Below are 12171 nucleotides of genomic sequence, written 5' to 3'. Positions count from 1 at the left end.
CATTGTTTGAGTCCACAATGCTCTCTGAATGTAGGTGAACTACAACTCCCACACTTAAGCTCAGTACTCACCAAACCCTTCCAGTATTTTCTCTTGGTCATGGGAGTTCTGTGTGCCCAGTTAGATTCAATTCTATCATTCGTGGAGTTCAGAATGTTCTTTGATTGTAGGTGAACTATAAATCCCAGCAACTACAACTCCCAAATGTCAAGGTATAGTTTCCCGTAACTCCACCAGTGTTCACATTTGGGCATATTGAGTATTTTTGCCAAGTTTGGTCCAGATCTATTATTGTTTGAGTCCACAGTGCTCTCTGGATGTAGGTGAACTACAACTCCCAAACGTAAGCCTAATGTCCACCAAACCCTTCCAGTATTTTCTGTTGATCATGGGAGTTCTGTGTGCCAAGTTTGGTTCAATTCCATCATTGGTGGAGTTCAGAATGCTCTTTGATTGTAGGTGAACTATAAATCCCAGCAACTACAACTCCCAAATGTCAAGGTATATTTTCCCCTAACCAGTGTTCACATTTCAGCATATTGAGTATTTTTGCCAAGTTTGGTCCAGATCTATTATTGTTTGAGTCTACAGTGCTCTCTGGATGTAGGTGAACTACAACTCCAAAACTCAAGCCCAATGTCCACCAAACCCTTCAAGTATTTTGTCTTGATCATGGGAGTTCTGTGTGCCCAGTTAGGTTCAATTCCATCATTGGTGGAGTTCAGAATGCTCTTTGATTGTAGGTGAACTATAAATCCCAGCAACTACAACTCCCAAATGATAAAATCAATCCTCCCCAACCCCACCCGTATTCAGATATGGACATATCGGGTATTTGTGCCACATTTGGTCCTGTGAATGAAAATACATCTGGCATATTGGATATTTACATTACAATTCGTAACAGGAGCAAAATTACAGGTATGAAGTAGCAATGAAAATAATGTTATGGTTGGGGGTCATCCCAACCTGAGGAACTGTATTAAGGGAGGTTGAGAAACACTGTTCTACCATGTCGATACACCCAAATGTTTCCAATGAACTGGCACCATATACAGTCTTACATAAAAGTCCTTTCTCTTTCCTAGTTTTGTAGAAACCATTTTGTTGTAGTAAATATGTGAACTCTTGCTTTAAACATGTTATTGTTCCAAAAGAATATGTCCGATAATCCCCCCCCTTCCATGTTTTGCTATGTTTTCACCTTGACCTTTATAATAATAATAATAATAATAATAATAATTTAAAAAAACCTTTATACCCCACCACCATCTCCCCAAGGGACTTGGAGTGGCTTACATGAGGCCAAGCCCAACAACACATCAAAAATAACAAGCAATAAACAAAGTAAACAATACAATTAATATTTACTTCTCTAACAGACGTAGGATGAAGTGGTGAGAATCCCACCTCAGTAACAATGGGCCTTGGTTTTTGCAGAGCTTGGCCTGCTGCTTTGGGGGTCCCTTCCTGAGCGGTGTTTTTTCTCGGCTTTCCAAAGATCTCCGCCATTCCAGGGGTGGCCTCCCCGATCTTGTGGTCTGGAGAACCGAAGACGGCCAATTTAAGGTACATTTCCTGTTGTTCAGCAAAGGTTGATGTTTAGACTCAGCAATTGTTGTTCATTCATTCAGTTGTTTCCGACTCTTCGTGACCTCATGGACCAGCCCATGCCAGAGCTCCCTATCGGTCATCACCACCCCCAGCTCCTTCAAGGTCAGTCCAGTCCCTTCAAGGATCCCATCCATCCATCTTGCCCTTGGTCGGCCCCTCTTCCTTTTTCCTTCCATTTTCCCCAGCATCATTGTCTTCTCTAAGCTTTCCTTTCTTCTCATGATGTGGCCAAAATACTTCATCTTGGCCTCTACTATCCTTCCCTCCAATGAGCAGTCAGGCTTTATTTCCTGAAGTATGGACTGGTTGGATCTTCTCGCAGTCCAAGGCACTCTCAGAACTTTCCTCCACCAGCACAGTTCAAAAGCATCTCTCTTCCTTCGCTCAGCCTTCCCTCTTATTGTGTATTTTCTGTTTTTGAGTTTATTTTAATTGTTTTGTATTGATAATTGTTACTGCTTGTGTTTATTGATGTGTTGTGGGCTCGGCCTCATGTAAGCCACACCGAGTCCCTTGGGGAAATGGTAGTGGGGTACAAATAAAGATTATTATTATTATTATTATTATTATTATTATTATTATTATTAATATATCTATTTCCAACATTTCTTGTAGCGCTTTTTGGATTTTCTTCCAATAGTCTGTTGCTTTATTACATGTCCACCATAGGTGGGTAATATGTTCCCTCGATTTCTCCGTAGATTAAAGAGTACTTTAAAAAAGACAAAGAAAGGATTTGAGGATAAGGAAAATTTCTGGGACAAAATAATGCAAACGGAAAGTAAATTGTTTTCTAAATTATACAAAAAATTACTAGAAGAAACAGATGGCAAAGAATAAGAGAAAACTTATATGAAGAGATGGCGAGAAAATATAGGAAGAACAATGAAAAAAGAGGAATGGAAAGAGATATGGAATAAGAAATTAAAATACACAAGCGCGATGGAATTAAAAGAAAACTGGATTAAAACGGCCCACAGATGGTATAGAACTCCTCATAAATTAGGAAAATATTACAAAAATGCCAACTCAAAATGCTGGAAATACGGAGAAATCGAGGTCAGTAGTGATCTTAATGCAACTGACTCCCAGCCAGCTGCACCACAGTCTTGTATATCCTTGGACATAACATTCTCTTACTCTCTCGCTCTGTTTGATCCATGTTTCAGGTGGTGGAAGTCAAAGGCCCCAATGACCGCCTCTCCCACAAGCAGATGCTGTGGTTGGCTGAGCTACAGGAGTTGGGCGCCGTGGTGGAGGTCTGCCATGTGGTTGCGGAGGGAGCCAAGAGTCTGCGCCTGAGTTGAGGGACATCTGTTCCACTTGGCCTTGAGACCAGGACAAAGCCATTAAAATGTTTGGACTCTCCTCCAGAGTGTCTTAGTGGTCCTTTCTCCTGATGAACATGTTCAAACAAGACTTTATGAGCCTAAGCAAGGCATGAGCCAACTTTGGCCCTCCAAGTGTTATGGACTTCAACCCTCACAAGGCTGTTAGGAATTGTAAGAGTTGAAGTCCAAAACACCTGGAGGGCCAAAGTTGGCCCATGCCTGGTCTAAACCATCTTTGTGGACAAGATTCTTGGAGATGCAAGGCCAAACACATGTATCCTAGACCCCTGCCCATCCTGGCTGATAAAGGAAGCCAGAGGGGGTTTGGCAGGGTGGGTGAAGGTGGTGGTTAATGCCTCCCTAAAGGAGGGCAAGCTTCCAGCGAGGCTGTTATAAAGCCGCTGTTGAAGAAACCATCACTGGATCCCACCCAATTAGACAACTTTCGGCCAGTTTCCAATCTCCCCTTTTTGAGCAAAGTCCTGGAACGTGTGGTGGCCTCACAGCTCCAGGGATTCTTGGTAGACACTGATTATCTAGATCCGGCACAGTCTGGCTTTAGGCCAGGACATGGTACCGAGACAGCTTTGGTAGATGATCTACGCCGGGAACTAGACAGGGGGAGTGTGTCCCTGTTGGTTCTGCTGGACCTCTCAGCGGCTTTTGATACCGTCGACCACGGTATCCTTCTAGGACACCTCAGGGATATGGGACTTGGTACTGTTCTGCAGTGGCTCCAGTCCTTCCTGGAGGGTCGGTCCCAGAAGGTGACTTGTGGGGTTCCGCAGGAATCAATTCTGTCCCCCATGTTGTTTAACATTTACATGAATCCGCTGGGAGACATCATACGGAGTTTTGGGGTCAGATGTCATCTGTATGCAGATGATTTTCAGGTCTATCACTACTTCCCACCTGTTACTAAGGAGGATGTAGAGGTCCCGAATTAGTGCTTGGCCGCTGTGTTGGCCTGGATGAGGGCGAACAGATTGAAACTTAATCCAGACAAGACAGAGGTACTCCTGGTCAGTCGAAAGGCCGAACAGGGCATAAGGTTACAGCCTGTTTTGGGTGGGGTTACACTCCCCCTGAAGACACAGGTTCATAGTTTGGGAGTGATCCTCAATTCATCGCTGAGCCTGGAACCCCAGGTCTCGGCGGTGGCCGGGAGAGCTTTTGCACAATTAAACCTTGTGCGCCAGCTGCGCCCATTCCTTGAGAAGTCTGACTTGGCCACGGTTGTCCACGCTCTGGTTACATCCCGAATAGACTACTGCAACGCTCTCTACGTGGGGCTGCCTTTGAAAACTTCTCGGAAGCTCCAATTAGGCCAGGTTGTTAACTGGAGCTGTGTACAGAGAGCGTACCACTCCTCTGTTGCGCCAGCTCCACTGGCTGCCAATTAGCTTCCGGGCACAATTCAAAGTGCTGGTTTTAATCTTTAAAGCCCTGAACAGTTCTGGCCCAGATTACCTTGTCCAAACGTATCTCCTGCTATGAACCATCACGAAGCTTAAGATCAGGAGAGGCAAACGCGGTTGGTGGGGACGAGAGACAGGGCCTTCTCGGCAGTGGCCCCCCGTCTGTGGAACTCTCTCTCCCTAAGGACATCAGGTTGGCCACCTCCCTCCTGTCCTTTAGAAGACAACTGATGATCTGGCTCTGGGACCAGGCATTCGATTAGAGGCCAGCGGCAATAGGAAAAGGAAATTTGGATTTTGCGACATGGATTCTCCCGGCTTGGCTTGGTTTTATTGGCACTTTAATCTATTAATGTATTGTACTGATGATGTTGTACAATGTTTTCAAATGATTTTATTGTGAATTGTAATTTTTATGGTATTTATGCTGTTAGCATCCTCTGATGCTCATGTGAGGCCACGCTGAGTCCCCCTTGAAATAAATACATAGATAAATTTGTTTGAAGAAACATTTTGGATTGCTTTGAGCAAGTCTGAGGCTACTTGGTTATCAAGAGGAATCTTTTGTTTAGGTTGAGCTTTCTGATGTTAGAACTGTTCAAAGGTGGAATATTATGCTGTCCATGGAGTCTTCTTCTCTTGCAGGTTTTAAACAGGCTGGATGGCCATTTTTTGGGAAGGTTTTGTGTCTTCCTTCCCAGTCGAATGAGACTGGACTGGAAGCCCTTTGGGGATCTCCTTGAACTCTTAAGACTTTGACTGTAGTCATGAATAGATAATGAATCAATACATTGGATCTTTTCCCATCAATATACTAGTGTCAAGTGTCCCTCTTCTGAAAGTACCACGTAAGTGGCTGAGAGCGCAACACAGTTCTGGCCCAGCGTACTTGTCTGAACATATCTCCTTCTACGCCCCACCTTGGAGTTTAAGATCTTCTGGGGAGGCCCTGCTCTCAGCCACACCTGTCGCAAATGTGCTTGGCCAGGACGAGGGACAGGGCCTTCTCGGTGGTGGCCTCCTGTCTGTGGAATTCACTCCCCAGTGAAATTAGACTGACTTCCCTCCTCTCCTTTAGAAAGAAGTTGCATGTTGTGAAGGTGATAGAGAATGTTTCACAGAGCCACACAGAAAGGGGTTTGTTTTTAATTTATTAAGTCCTGTTTATTTCACATTCACAACTGTGGCAGGGCTGCGCTTGTCCCTGCCCGCTCTACATTGCTCAAGTAAGGCATGGTTAGGCATCAAGGCTGAAGACTTCACTCCAAACTCTTTTATTTTTCCCACCAAAGTCAGAAAAGAGGAGCTCCCAGTGATAACCAAACTGCAAATCTTGCCTTTCACTGGGAAGCCTTTTCTTTGGAGACGTAACAGCCCAAAACAAAGGGTCGGGGAGGAGAACTCTCTCAACAACCAATACTGAAATAAGCTGCCTATTGAACCGTACTTTTCCAGTGGCTCCTCTTTGGTTTATGACCTACACAAAAAATGAATTGTAATTGCACTTCTGTTAGACCACGCAATAGTCAGCTTCCACTTGGACCACAGTGAGGAGCAAAAGACCCCTGTTGTGTGGTATTATATGAACTGGGGCTCCCTTAAGAGCGCCAAACAGTGGCGAATTTGAAGAAGTGGGGAAGATACAAAAATAAGCTTATGTTTTTCCTTTATTTCTGTATGTATATAGATAAAACGTAAAGTACCTGTTTCTGAAAGAGGAGGCTGTGCTCTGTGAGCCCTTTAGAATGAGAAAACTGTATATTAAGAGAAGGAGGTGGGAGGTGGCCATTTAGGCCTTTCAGGAATGCAGTAAAGCAGTTTATATTGTCCTTTGAGCAATTAATTCAGATATTGCTTTATTTGCCACGGTTCAATGTGAAGGAATTTATAATTCCACAAGGCCTTTTGCTTCTCTGTGGAAAGAATGCTGGGGCCTTGCCAAAATAAAGCTCTCATGGGTTGTTGTAAGTTTTCCAGGCTGTACGACAGTGTTCCAGAAGCATTTTCTCCTGACGTTTCACCTGCATCTATGGCAGGCATCCTCAAAGGTTGAGAGTTCTGTTGGAAACTAGTCAAGTGGGGTTTATATATCTGTGGAATGATGTCCAGGGTGGGAGAAAGAACTTTTCTCTGTTGGAGGTAGGTGTGAATGTTTCAATTGGCCACCTTGATTAGCATTTAGTGGCCTAGCGGTTTTTAAGGTGTGGCTTCTTACTGCTTGGGTGAATCCTTTTTTGAGAGGTGATTAGCTGTCGCTGATTCTCCTACCCTGGATATTTCACTGGTTATATAAACCCCACTTGCCTAATTTCCAACAGACCTCACAACCTCTGAGGATGTGTTAGGGATTCCTCATCTTTGGAGGAGGAAGGGGAGCAGGGAAGTGCTCAGGAATTGGAGGGAGAAGAAGAATCAGACAATGAGGATTTGGAAGTGCCCACATTTCTAGAGATGAAAAGAGACAGAGCACAGATAGCATTCAGCTAGAATAGCTGCTAAAACGATGAGCTAATTGGGAGACACCCTAGCACCTCCTGCATGGGGAATTCAGGGCTATTAATTACTGGCAGGAGCAGTCCAGCGAAGAGGGAAAGGATGGGCACAACCTCCTTGGATATAATGGATTAAAATCATACACTGGAGGAGGAGAAACTAGGAAGAGAAAGTTTCCAGGTAGAGCAGTGTTTCTCAACCTGTAGGGGGGGGGGGTCATGAGGGGATGTTCAGAGGGATCACAAAGGACCATCAGAAAACATATATTTCTGATGGTCTTAGGAAGTGTTAGGGATTCCTCATCTTCGGAGGAGGAAGGGGAGCAGGGAAGTGCTCAGGAATTGGAGGGAGAAGAAGAATCAGACGATGAAGGTTTGAAAGTGCCCACATTTCTAGAGAGACGAAAAGAGACAGATCACAGACGGCATTCTGCTAGGATAGCTGCTAGAAACGCTGAGCTAATTGGGAGACACCCTAGCACCTCCTGCTTGGGGAATTCAGGGTTATAAATCAGTAGCAGGAGTAGTCAGTTTTCGCTAGTAACAATAACTCTGATACCAATGTTTTCTCTCCTATGGAATCTGCTTTGTGTCTGCTGCTTTGTGTCTGCTGTTCATTGTCCGTTGTCTGATGGAAGACTGGTGTATCTTTTGGGACTTCATAAGAGACTTTAATTTGTGTCTGGATTAAGACTTCCTTGTTTTCTTTTGCACTTTTGAATTGCATTTGCTTATCTTTTGTGTTTGCTGAAGTAAAGTATTTTTCTTTTACTTTCAACATTTGTCTAAAGGCTGTTTTTGAAGAGTAAGTCAGGACAGGATGCCAGCCATAGATGTGGCAAAATGTCAGGAGAGAATGTTTCTGGAACATGGCCAGACAGTCTGGAAAGCTTACAACAACCCAATGATTCCGACCATGAAAGCCTTCGACAATACAAAGCTCTCATGATCCCGTGGTAGTAAATCTGCATTCTGTCTACAATGTAAATACACCCTATGCCAGTGGTTCTCAACCTGTGGGTCCCCAGGTGTTTTGCCCTACAACTCCCAGAAATCCCAACTAGTTTATCAGCTGTCAGGATTTCTGGGAGTAGAAGGCCAAAACATCTGGGGACCCATAGGTTGAGAACCACTGCCCTGCGCCATACCCATGGGATCAGAGGCACAGAGAATGCAATTCAATGCCCACTTTGCCACTTCTATTACCTACCTTTTACAATTGTTTTTAATCCTTAAAGGGGCCATTCCACCACCGGCTGTATTACAGACGCCTGCACCTCCAAATCAAATTTTTGCTGCTCAACATTCTTACTTAACTATTAAATTGGGGAGGAAAAAAGCTTTCTTTCCTACCTAGTCTTCTTTTGTTTTCATTCTCACTGCAGCTATAAAAAAATCCTCTCTACTCCATTTGGTTTAAGGGCAGTTGATAGGCAGCTATTCTTAAAAGGCAATCGTTTGAAACATCAAAAAGGATACGAAAAGGTCATCAGCTACAAAAGACATACAGTTAAAAAAATCTGAAAGGGAAGGAGGGGGGAGATTTGTTCAGGTGATATTATATATAACACATATCTCAAAAGTTCCAACGTCTTACCAAGTATTTTTTTTTTTTTTTGCAAAATATATTCATCCCACTTTCAACCGATTAGCAAAAAATATTACATCTGAAATGCGGTTAAGACTTTTAGGTATCAGGAGTAGACCCCACCTTGGAAAAGTTTATACAGCGTTTTTTAAAAAAGATGAAAAGTCAGGACACATACAAAATGGGAACAATATTCCATTGGTTATAAGGAGAGAAAGGCCTTCGACGTCGCCATTTCCAGTGAAACCAGTCCGCCTCTGTTGGCCCTTTATGGGTAAAGGTTCAGGAGGCAAGAATGGAAACATCGGGAGGGGAAAGAAAAGCTTTCGAGCAGAAAAGGTTTCCAAACCAGGCACAACTCACAATTAACTCTATTCCGGCACCAAGATTTCCTTTGCTGCGCAAATGATCGTGGCTTTTGTTTACGTCCGGAAATTACCCTGTTTCCCCGAAAATGAGACATCCCCTGAAAATAAGACCTAATAGAGGTTTTGCTGAATTGCTAAATGTAAGGCCTCCCCCGAAAGTAATACCTAGCAAAGATTTTATTTGCTATATCTTACTTTCGGGGGAGGACAGGAGCTGCAATACTGTTCTTGCTGTACAAGTGGCCCAGGAACTGCTGTGGGAGATCGTTACTAGTCATGGGCTGATATTTGCCCCATTCATGTTTCCATTTCGTTCCATCCATTTGGATGGCACAGAACGGACAGGCCCCTCCTAAAACAAAAATGCAATTGATACAAAAGGCAGGTAGGGCTACTTTTTGGATTGAATGCATGGAGCGCTCCTTTTTCGGCACTCAGCTGCAGGCCATGGCAGGCCCGGGTGCATAGACCCAAAGCCTGCACCTGTACACCCAGGTGCTTTGGGCCGGCGGGTGAAGCCCCCCCCCCCCCCCCCAAATAATGATCCAAAAGAAAACGGATCTTTCGGGCCTGAAAACAAAAAGCAAATATTCAACCTCCCGATTTTGGGAGGCTCAGACAAAGCGGATGGGATCCCAAATCAAGTCCCAAATGTACATACTAATCATTACAGTCTCCAGACAGTGTGTGGGAGACAGGTACTTTACAGCGCTTATTTTTTGTGGCTCTGTGTGTGAGTCAGGCAACCAGTGTGACCAGGCAACTACTGTACAGTATATTTTAAAAAATCCTTATTTTTGTTCAATAATAAATGTGAATTCTTTTTCATGGAAAAATAAGACATGCCCTGAAAATAGGGCCTAGCGCATCTTTGGGAGCAAAAATTAATTTAAGACACTGTCTTATTTTTGGGGAAACAGGGTACTATATGATTGTGAATCTGGCAACTGGGTAGAAAATGAGCTTCTCAAATAACTTTATTCCAAATGAAAGAAGTTAAAAAATTAAGAAAAGACTTTCAAGGCAACGAAAGGCACTTCTAAGGCTACTGCCGACACGCCTGGTTTGGGGGTTGTGCAAGTTGTAATGACCTTAGCAGTCAAATTCTGCCTTCGGAACCACAGTGAAAGCAATCTAGGTTCCCCTTTAGCTTAGGTTATGAGTAAAGCCAAAGCAAAAGGGAGATTCTCCTCATGAGGAGGTGGCAGAAATTGTAGCGATGGGGTTTTATGAGTATCCCAGCCATCAGCAGCACATCCTGTACTTCCATAAAGATACCTTGATCCAGGAAAATGGGGCTTGCAGAGGGCAAAGGCCTTTTTAAAAAGCCAAATACACTAAATTTGCTCTTTGATGCTCCTGGGAGTTGAAGACAAGCATTCCTCCACCTGCCCTGGTGCTATTTTGGACTATAGATTAGTTATGGAGACGAAATTTGTCCCATTCATTTAATTCGTGTTTCTGTTTTGTTCTGGATGGCACGAAACAGAAAGGCTGCTCCTGGAATGAAATGAAAGGCAGACGGGAGCGGGTACCAGCTCCAAGCCTGCTTTTCGGATCAAATGACTAGGGACAGGCAGGGCCTGCAGCCGAGCGCTGAGTAAGGAGCCCTGCCAGGCCTGGACGCGTAGTCCCAAAGCCTGTACCCGTTGGCCCAAAGCACCCAGGCCTATGGGTGTAGGCTTTGGGACTACATGTCCAGGCCTAGCAGGGCTTGCAGCCTAGCACCAAGTAAGGAGCGCTCCTTACTTGGCGCTCGGCTGCAAGCCCTGCCCGTCCCCAGTCAATCAATCCGAAAAGCAGGCTTGGAGCTGGTACTCGCTCCCGTCTGCCTTTCATCAGTGCCCGTAGGCCCAAAGTGCCCAGGCCAACGGGTGCAGGTTTTGAGCCTACGCACCTTAGTCGGAACTCAGCTGCAGGCCCCGTTAGGTCCAGGTGCATAGGCCCAACGTACCGGGGTGCCTGCTGCCAAGCGCCGAGCAAGGGGTGCTACATACTCAATGCTCGGCTGCAGACCCTGCCTGGCCCAGGTGCATAGGCCCAAAACTTGCACCCGTAGGCCCTAAGCGCCCAGGCCTATGGGTGCAGGTCTTGGGCCTACATTCCTTATTCAGCATTCAGCTGCAGGCCCTGCTAGGCCCAGGTACGTAGGCCCAAAGCCTGCACCCGTAGGCCCGGGAGCTTTGGGCCTACGGGTGAAGCCCCCTCCCCAAAACAATGGGCCAAAAAGAAATTGATCTTTCGGTCCCGAAAACAAATATCTTAAAATGGATTGGGAGCTCCTCTGAAAGCCGGGACACAAAACGGATCAAGGTAAGTCCGGAATGCATGTGACCACTCTAGATAGCTTTTTCCAACAGGAAGTCGACTTCTCAATCCCTTCCTGTTGGGAAAGTCTATTTTAGACCTAAAACGTACAGCAACTGTGGTTTTGATAGAGACAACGATGAGGGCAACTCTGCATTGGGGGACTCAATGTGACGTCATAAGCCAACACTATTTCTCTGCTTTACAAACTAAAAAGCCAGCCTCAGATGCATGAAAAGAGGGAGGAAAGAAAAAAAGCAGACTCGCAGGCTGAAACCAGATCATGCCCAGATTGGTTCACTCAAAAGTAAATGCTTTTAAATCTAATATATTTCGAATGAAAGGGATGCTTTAGAAGAACTGTGGAAATCAATGGGTGCTTAAAGTGCCTCGCCTCGGCCGGCTCATGCCATAAATCTGCAATTTGTCAAAAGCATACAGCTTCTGCGTTTGCACCAATATAAAGGCAATCAAACCCGACCCTGCAAATCTGCTTCTCTTTTTCCCCTCCGCTCTCTTGTCTTCATCTATTTATCAGTGCACGCCGACGAGAGACTTGCTTCCGTCAGCAAAATGGGAACGGCGCAAAGGAACCGAAATTATCCACCGACGGGATGGGGGAAAAAAAATCAAAGATGATATATATATGTAAGAGTTCAGGAAGAATGGCTTAATGAAGGACAGGCTTCGAGATTGGGAAAGTGGAAGAGGAAAAAAGGTTGTGCAGTTTGAAAGCATGAGACTCCTGCTTTTTTAAATACTTTGTGCAAAAACGAAGGAGATTATTATCGCACGACGCTGCTGAAAAGTGCTGCTATTCCACACTTTAAATCCTATGGCTGCCTCCTGGGGGGTTCTGGGATTTGTAGTCCGGCGAGGCCCAGGATCTCTCTGGTTGAGAATCGTAAAGGCCTTCCTCTAAACAGCAAAGTGAAATAACAGCATAGTGCGATAATCTCCAAAGGTAACCTTAGTACAGGCCTGGGCAAACTTTGGCCCTCCCTCCAGGTGTTTTGGACTCCAACTCCTACAATTCCTAACAGTCTACCAGCT

At 44.9% G+C, this 12171-nt stretch overlaps 1 protein-coding gene across 2 annotated transcripts in view; it reads left to right on the top strand.

Moving 5' to 3' along the window:
* The window catches only part of FAN1 (FANCD2 and FANCI associated nuclease 1), a 43595-nt gene extending 40613 nt beyond the window's left edge, over window positions 1-2982 (top strand). For both annotated transcript variants that reach the window (XM_060755782.2, XM_060755781.2), the window contains 2 exons: window positions 1441-1569; window positions 2784-2982. In XM_060755782.2, coding sequence (XP_060611765.2) covers window positions 1441-1569; window positions 2784-2921 — 267 coding nt within the window. In that variant the 3' untranslated portion in view covers window positions 2922-2982. The remainder of the gene's footprint in view (window positions 1-1440; window positions 1570-2783) is intronic.
* The last annotated feature ends 9189 nt before the right edge of the window (window positions 2983-12171 follow it).

The sequence above is a fragment of the Anolis sagrei genome, chromosome 9 (assembly GCF_037176765.1).
Source record: "Anolis sagrei isolate rAnoSag1 chromosome 9, rAnoSag1.mat, whole genome shotgun sequence".
Classification (NCBI taxonomy): Eukaryota; Metazoa; Chordata; class Lepidosauria; order Squamata; family Dactyloidae; genus Anolis; species Anolis sagrei.
The sequence above is the reverse complement of the archived record's forward strand: the minus strand, read 5'-3'. Positions and strand labels throughout refer to the sequence as shown.